The sequence below is a fragment of the Sinocyclocheilus anshuiensis genome, unplaced genomic scaffold (genome assembly GCF_001515605.1).
Source record: "Sinocyclocheilus anshuiensis isolate Anshui unplaced genomic scaffold, SAMN03320099.WGS_v1.1 scaffold648, whole genome shotgun sequence".
NCBI classification, from domain to species: domain Eukaryota; kingdom Metazoa; phylum Chordata; class Actinopteri; order Cypriniformes; family Cyprinidae; genus Sinocyclocheilus; species Sinocyclocheilus anshuiensis.
The window spans coordinates 312,468-334,274 of record NW_015557156.1 but is presented as its reverse complement, the minus strand read 5'-3'; the positions used below and the strand labels follow the sequence as shown (position 1 = coordinate 334,274).

At 36.9% G+C, this 21,807-nt stretch overlaps 1 protein-coding gene across 4 annotated transcripts in view; it reads left to right on the top strand.

Moving 5' to 3' along the window:
• The window catches only part of LOC107678193 (paralemmin-3-like), a 50,416-nt gene that overhangs the window by 1,440 nt on the left and 27,169 nt on the right, over window positions 1-21,807 (top strand). For 2 of the 4 annotated variants that reach the window (XM_016473384.1, XM_016473387.1), the window contains exon 1: window positions 14,029-14,062. The exons of the other annotated variants lie outside the window; for them this stretch is intronic. In XM_016473384.1, the coding sequence (XP_016328870.1) occupies window positions 14,061-14,062 (2 nt within the window). In that variant the 5' untranslated portion in view covers window positions 14,029-14,060. Of the gene's footprint in view, window positions 1-14,028; window positions 14,063-21,807 lie in introns of those variants that run through there. 4 annotated transcript variants of the gene reach the window in all.

Here is a 21,807-nt window from a genome sequence, read left to right as displayed (position 1 = left end):
CGACGCGTTTGAGAGAGGCGGGGCATAGAGGACCTACAATAATGTACAGTATTTGAAAAATAATGTGTTTTTTTGAACATTAAAGCATGTCAACGTATTCTGTTACACCAAATACACAAAATAACGATCTTTGAAAAAGCATCATATGACCCCTTTAAGCAAAAACTACTAAACACAAAACGTGTCTCTGCATGACATGGACTAAATGTAGCCTATGATATGTAGAGAGAGAGAGAGAGGAAGAGAGCGAGATAGTGAGATGCACAACCATAGGGGAGTCCTCTCAATGACTTATTTCATTTATTTATTTTTGGCCACTTGCATATTGGTTAGGCCACACTGACATGGATTTGGCAGACAAATGTTTTAAAACATAAAATCTTTTATAACAGCAACTGCTGTTATAAACTGTTTGTAACTGCTGTTATACACTGCTGTAACACACTGACTTGGATTTGGCAGACAAATGTTTTAAAACATAAAATCTTTTATAACAGCAACTGCTTTGTTGTTTTAATGAACAAGGATAATTTTAGATACTTTTTTTCTTGTTGAACAGTTACACCACCTAGGTCCTACCAAAAAAAAAACAGGATTTGAAAATGTTAATCACAATCACAAAAGGGTTTTATTGATTTTTATTTTATGTTTTTGTAATAAAATAGGGTTTCTTAAAGGGTTAGTTCACCCAAAAATGAAAATTAGGCTGCGTTTGGGCGATTTTTATTTAAGTTCTTTTGGACTGATGCACTGCAACACCCGCTGAGTGGCATTAAACAGCTTGAAAGATCAAAGACCATTTTTAATATAACTCTGACTGGATTCGTCTGAAAGAAGAAAGTCACATACACCTAGGATGCCTCGGGGGTGAGTAAAACACAGCCTAATTTTCATTTTTGGGTGAACTAACCCTTTAATGTATTTTTGAGAAGTGAAATAGATAATAATAATAATAATAATAATAATAGTGTCATGTCACTGAGTTGAACAAAAGTGAAATGTGATCTTTAAAAATAAAAATTACCAAAAACAAAATCACACAGTCATTGGTAGTTGCAATTTCATATTGCATACACATTTGTAAATTGCCTACAGCAGGTATATGAAACCTGGCTTGACAGTGTCAAGTAACACAAACATTTACCACAGTTTTATTACTATGCCTCAGTCTTTACTATTCTTGCTACAGTAAAACTACAGAAGTGTTCAAAGGCACACTTTTTAGACTATGCTGTCATTGAGATGATAGTTATTCTGGCTGTTTTAAGGGGTTTAATATTCAATGCACAAATAATACTTTGTTTAAAGTTAATCTCACATGGCTTGATATAACTTGACGTGCCAAGCAGGTGTCTCCATTTTTAAAGCAGGAGTTTGCAACACCCTGTGCAGTTAATCCCATCAGCCTACGTGGTAACAGAACTAAATACATCAGTTTAGTTTTCACAGGCTATCAATTGTTGTTTGATGCAAGGATCAGTACAGTACTTGATCGGTTCTGTCTGTGCAATCCATAGCAGAACAAAAGTATTATAACATCTAAATAAGTACCAAGTTTACATATTCCACATTTAAAGTAAGAATATATCTGCAGATACTTTGCAGGATTAGTTGCCAACCCAATTTCATGCTGCAGTCATTTTTAAAGGCATGCACACACAGAATTTGGACATTGTAAATATATGAGTGTGTCAATACAAAGAACAAAATGGAGCTCTTAGAATTCACTGAACTGAATGATTGGAGAGAAAAAGAGAATCCATCTGAAGTTTTCCTCACCCCTCAAGTTGTCTGCGCGCTTGTCTGTGCAAGAACTGCTTACCATTGACAAAAAGAGGTTTTATCTGGAACTGAGGAATAAACAGGCCTAAAACAATTGGTAGCAGAGCTGGAAACCGTCCTTGTCATTGTGGTTGCAACCTTTTCAAGTGATTTAAACTAATTCCATCTGGATGAAGGGAGGAACTTTAAAGTGCAGTTCAGGTCCAGCAGAGTCAAAAGTACAGAGATTTAGAAAATGAAAATAAAAGTGCAGACAGTCAGCAAGAGAAAATTGAGTATAGAGAAGGAACGGTCTCACTTGGCCATCGTGTCCTGGTGAAGATGCTCTGAATTGTTCCTTCCTAGACCTCTAGATGATGGATGTTCAGTTTGCTGAAGGGAAATGCCTCACTGCCATGGAGTCACTATGCCATCAAATACTCAATTACACCAAGAAAAATGACCTGTGCAGTCTGAAGCATTGATCTGCCTCTGGATTTAAAGCAGGACACACTTTGACAGACAGTTATTAATTGCTTCTCTCTTGTGATAAAAATTTAAGGCTGAAGTGTGTATTTGTTTGATGTTAAAACATTGAAATTGTTAAATTGTTGTTTGAGCCTGATGTAGCAACAATAACTGAACCAATAGCATGAGTTTGAGACAGGACAGTTTTTCGGATCAATGGTGGATGGGGGAGTGTTCAGGGAAACATGTTTGAAAACAATCAGTGTTTTAGCAATTCTGTTTGGTGTTGCAAATGGCACAGTTAGATATTGGATAACTTAGATTTCATTGTTGAAGTTAGAACAACTTGAAATTTTCTTTAAAGACATTTGTAGACGCTACAGTAAACTCTTAAAAATATTAGTTCTTTATTGGAATCTGAGGTTCCAAATAGAACATTTAACTTCCAAGGAACATTTCCATTGGTTCTTTATCGTGGAAAAAGTTCTTTAGTTCTTTACATAAAAATGGTTTCAAGAACTGTTTGCTGAAATGTTTTTTGGGGAACCCAAATTGGTTCTTACATGACATTTGCTGTGAAAACCACTTTTAGGAACCTTTATTTTTAAGAGTGTATACAATTCAGTAGTTCTGCATAGTCATTCAATAATGTGGCACATCCAAATCCTAACAAAACAAGACTGATGGGTTGATGTTTATTGGTGTGAAATCTGTGATATGCAAATTCAGATGGAGGGCTGCTGCTGCTGGTGAGATGTTCCAGTTCTTTGGGTTCCTCTCGGGGTTGGTCTGTAGGCGTTGGACATGTATGTTTGCCAGGATAATTTAAGAGAGATGAGAGAAGGCTACAATCAATCTAAATGCACCCCCAATGGTACACAGTCACCATAATCAGAAAAAAATAACCCAGAAATCTCTGGAGGCAACCTGTCTAAGAGTTTAAAAGCTTTTGTTTCTTTTCCACATGGGATGGTGCGAACAGATCTACTTTGAGAACTGTGTTGTGCTATTAGATGCATTTCTGTTTGGATGCTAAATTGTTGTTTATACATGCAGCCTTCCAGAGAACCTCTTTGCACAACAGCCTGAGGCCAAAGACGCTGTTGCTCAGTGTGTAATTTTACACTGAGTATTTCCCCCATCATCCCTCGCTGCTGTCTTAGTACTCATCTCTCAGTGTGCGCTTGGACCGTTTCACAGCGTCCTGCTGGCTAAAGAATTGGCTAGCTGTTGGAGACGTGTTTACTTTTGATGGCAAACCATTGTGGAAAACCACAGGAGGGCAATGCGACGACATCACACTGCTGAATTTTTGCTTGTACACACATACAAAAGTTGTTAAAGAAATAGTTAGCCCAAAAATGAAAGCTTTGCCATAATTTTCTTATACCCTCATGTTGTTCCAAAAACCTAAATGTCTTTCTTCCCTGGAATACAAAAGGAGAGATATATAGCCTCTTATTTTCGTATGGCACAGATGTCATGTTCATTTCATTTGAAAACTGAGATATTGTTTATTTCAGTATGTTTACAGTCTTCCTTCTTCATAATAGTTTCTCGGTGTAGGTAAAGGGTGAAGGTGAGCTCAAATCAAACTGCCTGAATCCCATCTTAATTTCATTGTGAAAATATGCAGTAGAATGCCATCACATCTCCACTGGACTCGCTGTCACTCAGAGCTTATTATTATCTCATATAAGAGAAGCTGCTGGGCCTTGGGAAGCTAACACACCCTTCTCAATGGCCTGCAGGTAATAAATCTGAAGTTTACTGAGCGTCTCTGTCTATTTTTACTGGTGGGCTCAGTGGCCCAGAGGTTCTGCTCTGTGCTGTGTTAGTTTTATAAGTGAGTAAATCTTGGTGAATTGGATCTAACTTGACTACAACTTTGTGTAGTTCGATAATAGAATGTTATGAAGTTTTTTTTTCTAGATACTAAAAGTGCTTTACAATAAACTTATCACAGTCCTTCTGATGCAGCCTTGGGTTAAAGTATTGATAGACCGATATATTGGTGAGACCAATGAATTGGCCAATATTTGGTCATTTGAGATACTGGGAATTATCTCATCAGCCAATAAACATAACTGCTTGGACATAGTGACTCCTCTGTTAATAATTTTGTTAAAGAATAATTGAAATTGCTAGTAAATTTTGAGTAAATATTGTGTAAAATGTATGAAGCCTCTAAAGTGACATTTGAAGAAAACATATTAATGTGCACAAGAAAGCTTTTGTGCATGTTTCTGAAAATAATTCGGGTTTTTTCTGCAAATGTCACTCATTTTAAATGTCAAGACTGACTTGTTATGTTTAGTTGCAATATCAGCATTATATCGGCCAGTGGCAACTTTGATTTCTATATGTTGTCAATGATGCAACCAAATATTGTGAGAAGACCAAACATAATAGTTTAAGAATTGGTCATTGAAACACCATATTTATAATTGCATGTCCTCACTAATGTTTGTGGTTATGGCCCTGGATATTGGTGTAAGCATCAGCCACTGAAAACCTATAACTAGTTAAGACAGGGATGCCCAATCCTGTTCCTGGAGCTCTATCTTCCCGCAAAGTTCAGCTCCAGCCCTGATCAAACCTGAACCAACTCATTAAGATTTTCAGGAGCACTTGATAATTACAGACAACTGTGTTTGGTCAGGGTTGGAACTGAACTCTGCAGGTAGGTACTGTACAGTAGATCTACAGGAACATGCTGGGCATCGGTTAAGAGAACCCAACCACGTTTAGACAACCTTCTCCAGGGTTTGACAATGGACTACGTAATTATTACTTAATGGACTATTAGTGCAGTATGTCGAGTGCATAGTTGGGTTTGCACAAATTCCTCACACTCAGTCTTCACAGTATTTCTAAGTGCAGGTAAACAGAGCACAGCTGCAATTTCAGCCGCTTAAACGAAGCAAGGCCATCTATAAGTGGACACAAGTATGTGAGGAAGGTCAATAATCACGTTTGACAGAGTATAATGACATGGTTGATATGTTCCCTGTGTGCTGATGGCAATCAGTGGGTTTGGTTTAGGCAGGATTAGGCTGGTCTCACATTCTTCCCTAAACCTGTTTAAGAAAATCACTAATCCCAGACAGCAACAGCAACATGCCATTACAAAAACCTATAACTAGTTAAGACAGGGATGCCCAATCCTGTTCCTGGAGCTCTATCTTCCCGCAAAGTTCAGCTCCAGCCCTGATCAAACCTGAACCAACTCATTAAGATTTTCAGGAGCACTTGATAATTACAGACAACTGTGTTTGGTCAGGGTTGGAACTGAACTCTGCAGGTAGGTACTGTACAGTAGATCTACAGGAACATGCTGGGCATCGGTTAAGAGAACCCAACCACGTTTAGACAACCTTCTCCAGGGTTTGACCATACCAATTAAATACTCAACCATAAGGTGACCTATATTGACCTATCAGACACCGATCAAAAGACACTTTGTCTTGAACTCTACAATTTGATGCATGAACGATGAATACGCCTCATGAAGAGGCTTTAAAGCCAGCAGATGCTCAGATACCCTGCAGAGCGTGAAGGATATGAGGTCACAGCTCTTCTGTCATCTCTGCCGTATGGAGCTGGGAATTAGTAATGCAAACTATGAATATTTTGAAAGCAGGCTTGCTGTTCGAACGCTACCTGATTAATTTCCACTGCCTGCATGAAGGGCAGATAGGGATGCTTGTAATTATTTATGAATAGCAGTGTGTTATGATTTATATTCAGCTGGTGCTGTTAAAGACATGCTTAAAATGCTCTAATTTAATGCTGTGAAATGTTTTAGATGAACCTTTGTTGCACCTTGTTTGCATGCTTCATTTTCTACAGATATTGACATTGTCTGCTAATTTGTTCAATATCTTAAAACCGTTTGTCTTTTCTCCTGTCAACTCTTTCTCTTGCATTCTTCCCTAAACCTGTTTTAGAAAATCACTAATCCCAGACAACAACAGTAACATGCTGTTACATGTCACTTTGCCTGCCTGCCGTGATCACGAGAATATCTGGTGGAATATCCCGAAATGATTCATTATGAAAGTGTGCTTTGAGATCCCGTTGGGGAAAGAGATGTTTAATCATCGACTGTGGCTTACTGAGTCTCTGTTCATTAAAGTCAGAATGAATAATTGACACTGGAGCTTAAAAAGAAGCTCGGATAAATGTCAGATAGCCGTATTAGTAACTTATCTGTAGATATTCACAGTATGCTGAAGGTTATTGTGTTTAAAATCCTTATTTGACCTGTGATGTCCTAATACGGCTGGTTTTGGATAGTCAGACTTCTGACATGGCATAAAAAAGATTGCAGAACGACATTACAGCATTCTGGTCAAGGACTCTGTGATTGACATTTAAAAACTAAAAATTACTTAGCTTATTGGCAAAGTGATAAAAATTGGTGCCATATTGCTTAATGCACAATATTAGTGTTTTTAGTCTTTTTTTCTTTTAATTTATTATATTACTCAGTATTAGATATTCAGTTGTCTGTTTACCATATTTTTTTTAGATTATATTTAGATTAACTTTGCCATAATCTAATGCTAACTTGAAGTTAAAAATATCTTAAAAACATTAATTTAATAGCACTATTAAAAGTAATTGTTAGCAAATCTCAAAATCAATATATTGTTTTTAAATTGTACATTGTAATTTTATTATGCCTCACTTGTTAACTTTTCATAAGTATTTAAAATTATTTTTATATTTATATTTTAATGCTTAATTTTAAATGTTTATTATAAATTTCAATTCATGTATAATGCATTATAAAGGCATTCATAATGTACATTATGCATTATATTTTTTCATAAATAATTGCAACCCATAAATAATTGCAATGCATTTTGCATTATAATATTTGCAGATTAGTTGTTACATCTGAAATTGGTTTTGTAGTGTTTTAATGCATTATTCTTTCCAAAGGTGATAAGTATTACAATGTATTATAACTGTGGTTAAAGTTATTCATGAAATCATACAGTGCATTGTAAGATTCATTACAATTCATAATTTTTTGAATATTTTATTTTAAGCTTTTTACAATTCAGAATTAATGCATTAAGTACTTTTATAATGCATTATATGTACTGTAAGTAAAGTGTTACTATGATTTTATTAATTTAAAATAGTATTAAATTTTAATATTGGCCATTTATCTTTTCTCGTGATATGAAAGTAGCTATGGGCTTACCGTTAATTCTCGAGCTGAAATATCTGTGCATCTCTAGATAAAGTCTTGTGCACCTTGACTGGAATTGTATAGCATCTAGCCAATCAGATTGGAACTTTTGGTATGTGGACACGCTGTCTCAGGCCAAGACTATAATTTTGCAATATTACTGGGTGTGTTGGTAGAGGAAAATGTCTGGAAAAGTTTTGCCGAAACAGAAGTTCACTTTAACACTGTAATGTTAAACCGCTGTCGTCTAAGCACATGTATCAGCAATAAACTGGTTGAGTACAGGCACAACAGTGATGCTGAATATGCTGCAATATTAAAGGTGATAAATAAATAAAAGCTTCATTTTCATGCTCTCAGGTCTCAGTTTCAGAGCTGTTTGTTCCTGTGAATCTAGGTGATGTGCAGCAGAAGTGGAATGTCGGCTGTATTCATCTAGAGGTGACGTGCTTTTTAATGCCTAAAGGCCCAAGGCTCTGTCAGGGTCCGTCAGAACAGGTGCCTCACCATCTGGGTGTTTTTTGTTACCTGTTTTTTTCCACCTTTGAATTTGCTTAGTAAACTTCAAGATTTTACACTCTGAATATATAATGTAATGTTCACATACAGTACAAGTCACATACATTTGACATGAGTGATGCGTTCATGGTTGCACTGTAGGTCAAAAGGTTAGAATATGTCTCTTTCCCCACTAATTATCTGCTTAGTTGATTACTTCAGCTGCTCTATTGACTTGTATGTGGAATCCCGTCAATGTTTCCTGACATTTCTACCACCTCTTTATGCCGATTATCTTGTTGACATGCTACAAAGATTTGCAGGAGATCCCTATGAGATGTTGTCTCACATTTCACACACCCAAGTTCACGAGTGTTGTGTTGTAAAGTCTTTTAACACGCTGTGTAGTTTGATGTCAATTACCCTGTAAAGTGGGTTGAGCCATTAGGCATAATTAGCCAGTGTTGTCAAGGAGAACTTTGCAGTACCCCACCATAATGCAAAAACATCTCATTTATTCTCATTTCTGCAATGCAATAAAATAATGATATATTATTTGAGGGTACAATTTTGTGTTTATGTTTTGCTGGCCGACAGCGTGCATATGAATGCAGCATCATGCAAAAGCAATTTTCGGTTACACATTGCAGAAATGTGGTATTTGCAGTTAGCCATGATTATCTTATTGCAACATAATTTTATTAAACTATTAACTTTTTGCATAACTTTTTTCCCCATTATGATAGTATCTGTCGCACTGAATTTAATTTATGCTAATTTAACATAACACTCACAGTTTTTGGCACTGCAGTAATGAGAATTGGGAGAGAAAATGTGCCTAATTTCATAATGTCACAATGCACAGAAATCTTACTGATCTCAAAAATATAATTTCATATTTTTCCTTTAGAGTTTGGGGTGAAATATGTCTGAGGCAGCACTTCATGAGATTCAACCAGGAGAGTAAAACAGGTTTATGTTTATTTAGGAAAATCAGGAAAGAACTTCAAACAAGCTGGAGAGGTCTTAAAACAAGTCCTTGTTTCCTCAACACTGTATAATCATATTTTGAGTGACACTTTGTGTTGTTGGTTGATTTGTCTTTGCTAAAGCTAACTCAAGGGCAGCGGAGAAGCATATGTGTGTTAGACATTAGACACTTACTCCACTGAGACAAAACAATGACTCAGTGCTTTTGGTTCTAAAGAGCAGATGTTTTTAATAGGCTGAAAAAGTTCATATTTAACATAAAAATAGAGCAGAGCAACACATGCACTCTGCACACACAGATTTCAGATGTGACTTTGTGTTACTGTGATGTATTTCTGAGTAAGGCTGGATATTCAGGGAGAATAAAAGGTCTGAAATTGATTTTATCCATCAGGAATTGATTCTATTTTTTTTTCTTCTGAAATGCTACATAGTTTGAAAAGGCTTTTTCTTTTTAATATTATTGCCATAATCTTTGCTATTTAAAGCTATTGGTTAACAGTTATAGCTATTGGTTAAAATTAACAAACTTTGGTTAACATTAACCAATATCCTGTGAGATCAGCTGAAAGTCACTGAAAGATCACAAAGACAAACATTTTCTTCTTTGGAATAACATGCACTGATGATAAATCATTGACCATAAAACAGGGAACATTAAGAAAGTAAATAGGATCAATTCTGATTTCATGTTGACTTTAAACATTCATAAAGGGGAGAAGGGCATTTCCATCTTCGGTTGTAATTTTCCACACTTACCAGCTCATTACTGCGTTTGATTGGATTGGCTGTAGGTCAAAAGGTTAGAATATGTTTAATAATAATAATAATGTTTTGGAAAGAACTCTCTTTTGCTCACCAAGACTGCATTTATGCACTGTAGGTCAAAAGGTTAGAATATGTTTAATAATAATAATAATGTTTTGGAAAGAGCTCTCTTTTGCTCACCAAGACTGCATTTACTTAAACTAAATGTCATTAGTTTTACCATCAGTTCAAGCCCGAAAGGGGAACAGACACAGTAATGATGCAGTACACAAGCCGCTTAAGACAGCTGACTCTACTGTGATGTGACGCTGTCTCTCTCGTATGCACAATCAGCTTGTAACACTCCAAAGAGAAAGGAAAACTTGAAATCGCATTATATGACCCCTTTAATTATTGTCAATTATTATTGGTTCTCATTAGTGGTATTAATAGTGGTTCTTATTATTATCAATGTTGAAAACAGTTTTTGCTGCTTAATATTTGCACGCTTAATATATAACCATGATCCATTTTTCAGGATTCTTTGAAAAGTAGAAAGTTCAAAAGAATATATGAAATAGAAATCTTTTGTAACATTATAAATCTCTTTTCTATGACTTTTGATCAATTTAATGCTTCCTTGCTGAATAAAAGTATCATTTAAAAAAAAATCTAATTCTTACTAATCTAAAAACGTATTCAAAAGAATAAAAAATAAAAAGAATAGTCTCTTGAGCTGCAAATCAGCTTTTCAGATTAATTTCTGAAGAATCATGTCAAGACTGGAGTAACGATGCTGAAAATTCAGCTTTGCATCACAGGAATAAATCACAATTTAAAATATACTAAAATGGAAAATGTTTATTTTAAATTGAAATAATATTTCACAATATTACCGTTTTTACTGTATTTTTGAACAAATAAATGCAGCCTTGGTGAGGAAAAAAGACTTCTTTTAAAAAACATTAAACATCTTAATTATTTCAATTTTGACTGGTAATAGAAATCTTTATATAAAAGGCCTCAATCAAAGCAAAATTCTGAACATTTTGAATTAATATCCAGTTTGGCTCATAACTGACTTCAGTAGCTAGTTTGTTGCTAAGCTAACAATTAGTCTGTCAGGCACAAATCAATACAACACTTTTCTTGCTTTGTCCACCTTTTTGTTTTTTTTTACTGAGCTCTGCGCTCTGGGATTGCTTTCTTCGTAAAAATTGTACGTGAAGCTGGTTAAGATATCTTAGGGGGCTGCATAATTAACATGTCAACTTTTAGTAGCATCCTTTGCATTGTGAGCATGCCTGCAGTATAATGCCTTAAAATGCTGCATAGGCAGCTCACTACATTCTGGAAGAATTTTCTGTATGTCAACAATTGACTCTTGTGTGTCTATTTTTATTTCTCTTGAGGAAATTTAGAGGAAACATCTGAAACATGTTTATAATTGACAAAGTGTGCACTTCACACATAACTTAACCAAGAACCTCTGAGCAACCTGCAGTCCAGGTACTTGAACCAGTTCTTTAATATGCCAAAAGTGTGCTAAACATGCTTTTTATTTTTTGATTTAAGCCTAATTTACATAGAAAGGAGATGTGTTTGCATGAAAATAATGACATTGATTTTATTTACATTTGCATAGTGCAGTGTTATACCAGTGCCAGGAATGTCTGGATGAACTGGATTGCGGGTGGTTAGTGAATAATAAGTACATTTTTAGTGGTAAAATGCAGTGCACAAAGTGACGCAGCTGTTTCATGAAATCTCCTCAGACTGTTCAAATGCCCAGTTTAATTGCATCATTAAAAAAGAACAAGAAAAACATTTGACTGAAAATACACTTGGTAGAAAAATAGCTTGGAGGTGTTTTTTGATTTAGAGACAGAGGATTTAATTAAAAACATACAGAATCTGGGCATTCCACCAGTACAGAGAGAGAGGGAGAGAAAAGGGGAAAGTGGCCTAGAAAGAGGGAAATAAGCACAACACAGTTCTTTTTCCGCCCTTCGAAGTCACAAGCGTGTTAGAACCATAACAAATGTTTGAGACAATCCTTTGCAGCATGACTTCAAAAACTTCAAATTCAGTAAACATGAGCTTTAGGGAAACTTAATCAAGCCCTTTATCATTAATTTAAGACACCTGACAGCTGTTCTGTCATGGTAACATGGTGCTAATGCTAACATGCATGTTGCACGCTGTGCCTGCAGTGGTGTTTTGTGGTTTAGCGATGACTCAGAAGTCGCATCTTGATCCGTGGCCTTGCTTTTCTCGCAAGCTGTTCAAATAGAGCTTAGTGGCTTGGCTTGATAAAGAAAAATGAGCATAACAAAGTCTCTAAAAATAATCTTCGATGGTAATTGATAGTGAATTTGAGGGAAGGTATCCTGTATGGCTTCAGAAGATTATAGACAGCCCAGAGGGTGACATTTTGCCGAACCTTTGACGACTTGCAGCAACGTTAAAGCGCATTTGGTTGCACTGTTTAAATATGAAATCCTCTTATGAATCAGGATTTGACAGCTTTTCCAGTTTATAATTAGCTGAACTGTCGTCTTATGCATTTTGATGAAGGCTGACCTTTCCTAATGTGCCTTCATTTCCTTTTTTTTTCCGCATCCAAGCACTTCCTGCACTCTTTGACAAACATCCTAAATTGATTAAGCGAAGCTTAAGACATTCTAGTGCGAGCCACAGAATATTTGAAATATTCCATCTGACACCTGGAATTCACCATGAAATAAACTGTTAAATCTCACCGGCTCTCCTGTTTAGCTGATGGATAGCAGTACTTGCAGCATCTACAGACTTAAGGCGGGCGTACACGGTGCGATTTTTTCTGTCGTACGAGTTCAGAATCGCACCGTGTACGCCCGCCTTTAGTGGTGAGAATCCCAGCTTGATGGTTAGCTCACTGTATGACTTATTGACTCATCTTGTTTTAGTGCTTGTGCAAGAACCCAGTTCAACCCTCTACGGACACCTTGGCAATTGAATTGCCATTGGCTACACATTTCTTTAGTAAAAAATAAGCAATAAGCAAAAGCCCAACAGTCTAGATTTAGCAACCCTCTACACCCAACTTGGCAATATAATCGCTATTGGCTAGTACATTTTTTAGTTTACTCGCCAGACTGATATACCATTTTACACACACACACACACACGATTCCACAGGACTGGTGGTGATGCTTAAGATATTGTTGGTCATGGATAATAGTAATTCATTATTATTATTAAAAGATAATACTACTGCTACTACTATTATTATTATCTGCTGGGTTCATAAATATTAATAATGGTTATCAGCGTTCGCTCGAACGGATTTGCTGAAATCAAAACAGGGACGATAATAGGTGAGCGCCAGCCAATAAGATTGCCGTTTGCGTATTAGTTCCGCCCACTACCGGAGAAAGCGTGTAGCGCGTCAATTCTCTCTCTCTCTCTCTCTCTCTCTGCATGTGTGTGAGACAAAGCTACGGAGAGTCATGCTCCTTCACACTAGAGTTTACGGTACGTCAAATACAGGTGCGCTGCGCATCCATTCAGATGAACTGGAAAATAGCACAGATCGCATGATGGAGAGTGAAACTCTGAAGCGCTCAGTCAGAGTGTTCTGTGAGTGAAAATATATCTGTGCTAAACTTATGCTTAGCCTCCAACTCACACACTGGCGAGTAAAATATGAGAATTGATTAGCCATTGATTAATATTAGACATCATTTAGTCACCCAGAGTAAAGGTTTAGTCGCATATACGAGTGATTTACTCGCAATGTAGAGGGTTGCAGTTTCCAATCTACGACCAGCCTTCCCCCAAAAATCTTTAGGTACTTTTGATAACATCCAAGTAGTCTCGCAAAATCAGACTTCTGGCTGTCTGTCAACAACAGGTAAAGACCAACCACTGTTGTATTTGTTGTTTTTCCCATGATATTTCAGGTCATTTACATGCTGAACACAAACAGCCCAACAGGAATAGACACCACTGCATAAAATCCAATCCTTAATAAGTATTTTGTTTAATGTTCCAGTTAAAATATCTAAAAATAATTTAAAAAAGGTAAACATACTTGTGAATCAACTCTGCACAAAATATTAAACCGATAGATCATTCAAAAATGAAAATTCTGACATAATTTGCTCACTATAAATTTGCTCCAAAGCTGTAATTTTTTTTTTCTTCTGCAGAAAAAAAAAATTATTTAGAAAAATCTGTTGTTTGCCCTTAATATGAAAGTCAATAAGAACAAATGTTGTTTTGGTCTCTATTGACTTCCAATGTAGGGGCAAAAACAATTGTAACATTCTTCAAAATTTCTTCAAAAACATTCTTCTTTTGTGTTCAGCAGAAGAAAAAAAAAACATGAAGATTCGAAACAACGTGAATGTGAGTAAATTATATCAGAATTTTATATAGTCTTACTGCACTGGCAGATTTTTAGTAACTTTTTTTAACAAAACAAGTAAAACAAATCCAGTAAAGTAATAAAAAAACTGTAACAATGTAAGTTCTTTAGTTAATCTTAGTTAATGTTAATTTCAACATTTACTACATTATTAAAACCAAATGTATTTTTTAGTATTATTTAATGATCCTCAGCTAACCTTTTTATTAACTAACATTAACAAAGATTAATGAATGCTGTATTGCTTGTTGTTACTGCTAGTTAATTCACTAACTACCTTTAAGTAATGGGACCTTATTTTGTTGCCAGTGTAACTTACACTACAGTTTTCTTACTGTACTGGCAAATTTTTACTTGTGTTAAAAGGTAAAATACTTGTGTGTAAAAGGTAAAAATTAGCTTAAAAAAAACTATTTGACTCTAATTGTGACTGACATATTAAAAGATTACAACCTTTAAACTAAACTTTGTTTCCTGGTAAAATCTGTACACCATGACTCCTTGAAATTGTTCAAAGTCAGCAAAACAGATGTAGACAGTTTGAGAAAGCTTTTGGTATTTTTGTGTGCAATATGCATCAGACAGTCAGTGAATGGTCAGTGGGAGGTCTGAGGGTGTGCAATCAGCCTGAGACTCTTACCAAACAAACGTTAAACCAAACAGTATCAGAAACAGCAGCTGGTCTGATGACACTGTCAGGTTATCTGACTCATTAGATCATGGACATGAGCCTGTCCTGCAGGCACTGCATAGACACACACCCTCCTTCCTCCTCCATGCCTTCCATTTTAAGGTTAGTTGAGGTGCCTGAACCCCACAGTGATTGAAAATGTGTTTTTGAGCTTCTATGAAGGTCCGATACTGCTGTTATGAGTTCCTTTGAGTCTTGGCTGGGTATGGAACCATGCAGAGGATATTACAGATGGAGAGCTTTGGAGTAGAGACCTGCACTCCCGCGGGACCCAACGCAACAGGGTGCGGTGCAGGACAACTCTTGATGGGCGAGTGCAGGTGTGGGCGGGAAGAGACTCGTGTGTGTGCGGGATGCGGGAGAATAAAACGATTCGCGGGACTCCTACAAAATAAAAAATTATCTAAACATAAAGTGTCTAAAACATACAAATTGTTATTTATCTGTTGCACAAAAGCAAAAAGATCAAAATGATTTGCGGGACTCCCGCAAAATAGAAATGATCTAAACATAAAATGTCTAAAACATAGATTGTGTTGCACAAAAGCAAAAAGAACAACTAATAACATTAAAATGATTAATGCTCAAGCTAGGCAGAGTTTCTATTAATACATGTTTAAAGGGTTGCTCAATGTAGCCAATCACAGACTCAGCTGTTGATTTCTGGAGCGCAATGGCCAATCAGAGGTGATTACTGAAAGTTAGAATCCACTCACCGCAGTGCTGAAATTGCGTGCTCACGAATAGTCTTATTTTAACACACGAAGTGTAGACATTGTGAAAGATTCATTGTGCATACATTTATTGTGTTATAACAGCTTCATGAGATCGCGATTAACTGAGAAGTCAGTTTTTAGTGATGATAAAGGAAGCGCTGCTCACATACTGCCATGCCAAACCATGCACGCAGCAGCCCATGATTGCTTATTGTGAAAGATTCATTGTGCATATATTTATTGTGTTATAACAGAGCTTTATGAGATGTAAGTTTTTAGTGATAATAAAGGAAGCGCTGCTCGCATACTGCCATGCCAAACCATGCACGCAGCAGCCCATGCTTGCTTTTCTGTTGTGAATGTTGATGCTTAGCCTAAATAACAAATATTTTATCGGGAGTGTTTATGCTGGGATGTTGTCCGCTTAGGAGATGTTACAGAACCATTTCATGTAAATTTCTTCGATTTACTGAAAAAAAATCTATATAGATTACTTTTATGCGGGCGGGAGCGGGTCAAAACTTGAATGTCGCGGGCGGGAGCGGGACCACATAAGATATATTTCTGAGGGAGCGGGCAGGCGCGGGACAGAATCTTGCGGGAGCGGGACTGAAAAATCCGTCCCGTGCAGGTCTCTACTTTGGAGGTTGTGAAGAGCTTGTTCCTGTCTGAACAGAGACTCTATTGTATGGGGCGACTAACGTTTAGCACAGAGGAGCACCTGACAGAGAGGCCATTGATCCATTTCTAGCAGCCCTGTGCAGCTCAATAACATCCCAAACAAGTAAGAGAGACGTCCAGGGAGGCCGACACAGTTAGCTGTCTGCTGGCCAGCAACCCCTGGTCCTCCCTAGAGAAGTTTAAGAAATGTTATGACACCAGTGGTTGAACTTTAAGTTGCAAGCCCGGAGGGTCAATTGAAAAGAAGTTGGATTGTGACAGAAATTACTATAATATGTACTTTTTTGATGAGTTCAGACTGCAATTGCCGTTGTAAGTTGCACCAGAGGACAGTTTACAGCAGGGTCAGAAATTAACTTTTCCATTAAGGGGCAATATTTGCCCGCTGGATTTGATTTCCATTGGCATTTCTTACTTTTCGAAGGGCAATTTTTATAGTTACTTTATTTCTGCCATGACAACTCTTGGAAAGTTTAGCATGGTAATATATGTAACAATGTTAATGATGGAAGTACCGAGACTTGCTACTGCCAATACATCCAGAGACATGTTGCTGTGAGCATGTAGGAAAAACTGCTGCTGCAAATATAGAGTTACATACATGAAATATCCACCATACATGAAATAACCTGTACCAGATCTATACAGGTGGAGCTGGGGAAGGTGGAGGGTTTCTTAAGTGCACTGCAACTACTACAGCAAACACTAGCCAAGTATTTGAATGTTGAACAGCAAGCTCACTGGCTGTTGATGCAACTAAAACCAGCTGCGCCATGTGAGTAATGTGATTATATCAGCCTGCGCCATCTAGTGTTTTAGGACAGAACTTTATATAAAAGTATCTGTATTTACCTGCATTTACCTTGGAAGTCAGACGTCGGAGTTGGGAATGACCCAAGTTGATTGCGTTCCAGTACACAAATCGGAAACCTAAGATGGACGTGTCCATTATTACCAATACCTGTCAATAACAAGAGTGGAATTTGCTCAGATAAGGCCACAGCATTATGTCCACAGATAGAGGTTGGATAGTACTGTGTGCAGCACTGAGTTTATTGAGATACAGATAAACAGAAGTGCTAAGGAAACAATGTATTTCTATTGTTTCACTTCTGTTGATGCAATGAGCCGCCATGTTGGATTCTGAAGAAGGGGTTGTTGTGGTTAGAACTCTGACTTGAGGGTTCATTCCAGTTAAAAGGTTTCTACTGGGAACTCAAAATTTATGACTGCTGTGTACAAATGAAACAATTAAATTCAACCAATTACAATTACAAAAGTAATTGTGCACAACTCCCATTATAATAAGTAAAGCTGACTACGCTGAAAAACGAAAGTTTTACTTGCATCCTACCTCCACTTTGTTGTTTATAATGAGAGAATTTGTGTGATGAGTGCACAATTAATAAGTAAACGTATGCAGTAAGCACAAAAAAAAAAACTTTGGCAAATTCAGCAGTGACTAATCTGAAGGCTTCTGATTGGCCACTGCATTCATAAGCTCAACAGAAACATGTGTGATTGGTTATAATGCACAACTCTGCAAAAAACACATAAATAGAATTCTGATGCAACGTTTGCAAATCTACAGTAAATGTAATGTTGTAATTGACACTTTTCATTCATTTTAATCATTCCAGCAGTAATAGATTTTGCTTGTTTAATTATGCAGAGGCATTTTTGCCCCCTTATCTGGAATTTGGTTCATTTGTGTTCATTCTGATGCCATTTTTGCTCCAGGCCCCTGTTCAATTTCGAACCTGGTTTACAGTACAGGTGCATCTCAATAAATTAGAATGTCGTGGAAAGAATTGAGGCAGTAATTAAAGCAAAAGGAGCCCCTACCAAGTATTGAGTACATGTACAGTAAATTAACATACTTTCCAGAAGGCCAACAATTCACTAAAAATGTTTTTTTTATTGGTCTTATGAAGTATTCTAATTTGTTGAGATAGTGAATTGGTGGGTTTTTGTTAAATGTGAGCCAAAATCATCACAATTAAAAGAACCAAAGACTTAAACTACTTCAGTCTGTGTGCATTGAATTTATTTAATACACGAGTTTCACAATTTGAGTTGAATTACTGAAATAAATGAACTTTTCCACGACATTCTAATTTATTGAGATGCACCTGTACATACGGCACCTGTGAGAAAATGTTACATTGTTTCTGTTTTCTATTGTTTCCAGGCATACATGTCATCATACCATGTGATTTCACCTTTTGGAATCTGCCCTCAGGGCTGTCTTGCACTGTTTGTGACATACACACACGTTCACACATTCATATTATGTTTGGATTCACGCACAGACTTCATTGGAATCCTGTGTTTTCATATGCTGCCCATTTACAGTGTCACTCACCAAGACCTGGCAGCGTTGTTACAACCGCCACACTAAACGTTTCAAATTCCTCTCATACCCCCCAGTGAACACACACACACTTACACACACTCAGACATACACAGGCAGTCACACACACAAAAGCACTGGGTTCTGCAGTACTACGGTCAAATTCCACAAACACTATTTTGGTGTCTCTGGCCTAAGGAGAATAGAAACCGGGCCGGACTGCAGAAAACAGCCGCAGTGAATCAATGCTCGTAGAAGAGCTGCCCCCAGAGAAGTAATAAAGTCAGAAATATGAACCAGGGCTCTGCTGATGAAGTAAATGCACAGGAAGTCGAAACTTACTCAGCCTAGAGAGTGACACAAACTAATGCAAGAACATTTAAAATGAGCTAATTTAATGTTTCGCTGTTATGAATGTTTAATAATTTAATATGTTAATTTCATAAATTTATTAAAAAAAGGCAGCTATACTGTATTAGGCCTTGACTGAAGGAATTATTCAGCCAAAATGAAATTCTGTCATCATTTTCTCCCCCTTTCACCCTTCTTTGGTTAAAAATATATTTTGGAGGATGGGAGTCATTGGTTAGCAGCAACCAAGTTTGGATACCAACACTCTTCAAAATATCTTATTTTGTGTTCTACAAAAGAAAGAAATTCATACAGGTTTGGAACAACATGAGAATGAGTAAACGATGACAAAATTGTCATTTTTGGGTAAACTATCCCTTTAAAGGAGTAGCATGCATTGTGGTACTCTTGTGAATGCTTGTCGAAGACTGACAGAGAAGAGAAGAATTGTTGAATAAATTAATTATTTTTGTTTTCTTTGCGCACAAAAAGTATTCTCATAGCTTCATAAAATTACGGTTGAACCACTGATGTCACATGGACTATTTTAACGATGTCCTTACTACCTTTCTGGGCCTTGAACGTGGTAGTTGTGTTGCTGTCTATGCAGGGTCAGAAAGCTCTCGGATTTCATCAAAAATATCTTAATTTGTGTTCCGAAAATGAACAGGTTTGGAATGACATGAGGGTGGGTAATTAATGACAGAATTTTCACTTTTGGATGAACTAACCCTTTGCGGGTAGCTCTTCATTGGTGCATGATTAGCTCATCTCTTCACTAATCATGAGTTCATGCTAAAGTAAGTATTAATTCAGGTATTATTCATGTACCATTTTTGTAAAGTGTTACCGCATTAAGATATGTGGATAAAACATTAATGTTGATAAATGCACAACAGAATAAAATCTTAGATATTGTTGAAAAGTAACACACTCCCTAAAGACGGTTAACCGCTTCTTTGTCTTGTGTTCTTAGTTTTCTCTAATTGTTCATATTTTTAAAAAACCTGCAATGCATTTTTAGGCTAGCAGCATAAATTAGAAAACCACAGCGCTTGAATTCTGCCTTGTTCAAATGCGGGAAAAGTATTCACTGTTTTAACCGCAGGTATATCTTTGTTATAACATGCTTTGCATTTACATAATCACAGGGCATTCAAACACACGCACCACATTGCCGCTATTGTATATACTGTATAATCTCTGCCTCATTTAGGTCACAAGACATTGTACTGTAATAAATGGCAGTCCGTTGGACTCCTAGATTGTTTTGTGAAGCCTCCACAAAGAGCTTTGCTTTTGCTGGCGCACAAAACAACCACTGGTATTCAAAATAGACAATATGGATTATGTGATACAATAAGAAACTTTTTTTGTACTGTGTCTCTCAGTTTAACTCAAAAGACTTGTTTTTCACTCCAAGAAAAATCTGAGAAATATGCCTGTGTTATCAAGAATCAGGTCAGATCATTCAACATGTACCTAAATGTGGGGTGTGAGGATGACATGCAGGGAACAGGCTTTCAACAACAGTTACTGATGTCATGCTAATGTAGAGCATGTCAACTTTGCAAGTAGGAGATTAACTAGATGTCTGTCATAGACATGACGTAGCGTTAGCATGTCATGTTAGAGGACAGATTGCAAACAAGCCTGTCATGTGCTAAGTGCACTCAAATAATCAAATACAAATACATGCATACTTTCTAGAAATGTACTGCAGTGAAAGTGTATTTGAACTACAGTACATAGCCAGACTTAACATTAAGTGTCAACAGATCAACAATTAACAAGCTCAGGTGTTTCAAAGTCCTCAGATGTATGCCTGTGCATATTGTTGACAGCAAAGCACAGATTTTGAAAGAGAGACATTATTAAAACTAGATGCCAGGAACGGCGTGAAGTCCAGATGAGTTTAGAAGTACAATCAGTACCAGCAGGATTTAACCTCTAGGTTGGAGAAAAAATGAGCAGTTGCCATAGAGATATCTGAAAATGTTGTTATTGTTTGGAGGTGTTTATTACAGTAGAATGCTGGTATTAAGCTGCCAATGGCTAATGCTGTGTTTGAAATTCTCTGCATGCACAAATGTGGGAAATGAACATGCAGTCAGGTCAAGACTACAAACACTAAGCAATCGCATCAATGCAGCTTCCTGTTACCGTTTCAGCCGTCCACATTCAAGGCTAGTTGAACAAAGATGTGTTTCCTCTCCCTGCGGAGGGCTGCGTGCCCTGCTCCAGGTGCCCTGCTGACAGATTTCTCATTGGTTTGTGAGCTCTAGCACGGCTGTCAGGATTCGTGCTATAGGCATCTTTTCAACATGCTAGTTGACACTAGCAGTGTGATAGCTGCTTTTTAACGAATTGGTAGGTAAAAAAAAAAAAAAAGTCCAGATAACAACCCAAGTTTACTGGAAAAACATGCCTGTGACATTTCTGCGAAATTGTACTATGTTGCTTCTTGCATGCTTTGCGACAACTTCCAAAGTGAAATGAACATGCTTTTAGCGTTTACTCAGTGGACATTTTAAACTGAAACAGATGCATGTGAATCTGGCAGTGTTTTATTACATTGGTTGTATGTATCTCAGCAGTTCTCATAATTAAAATGCATCAAATGAATTGTCCAGTGAGTGGTGCTAAAAATGTTAATGCTCTATCGCATTTGAAAATGACGAACCACCTACACTAGCAAACATGAGATAAAGTGCATTTTTTCCCCGCCCTTTTTTTGAGTGTTGTGATTCATGCAGGGTTTTCTGCCGGTCTTAAAGGGGTCATATGATGCTGCTAAAAAGAACATTATTTTGTGTATTTGGTGTAATGAAATGTGTTTATGCGGTTTAAGGTTCAAAAAACACATTATTTTCCACATACTGTACATTATTGTTTCTCCTCTATGCCCCGCCTTTCTGAAACGCGTCGATTTTG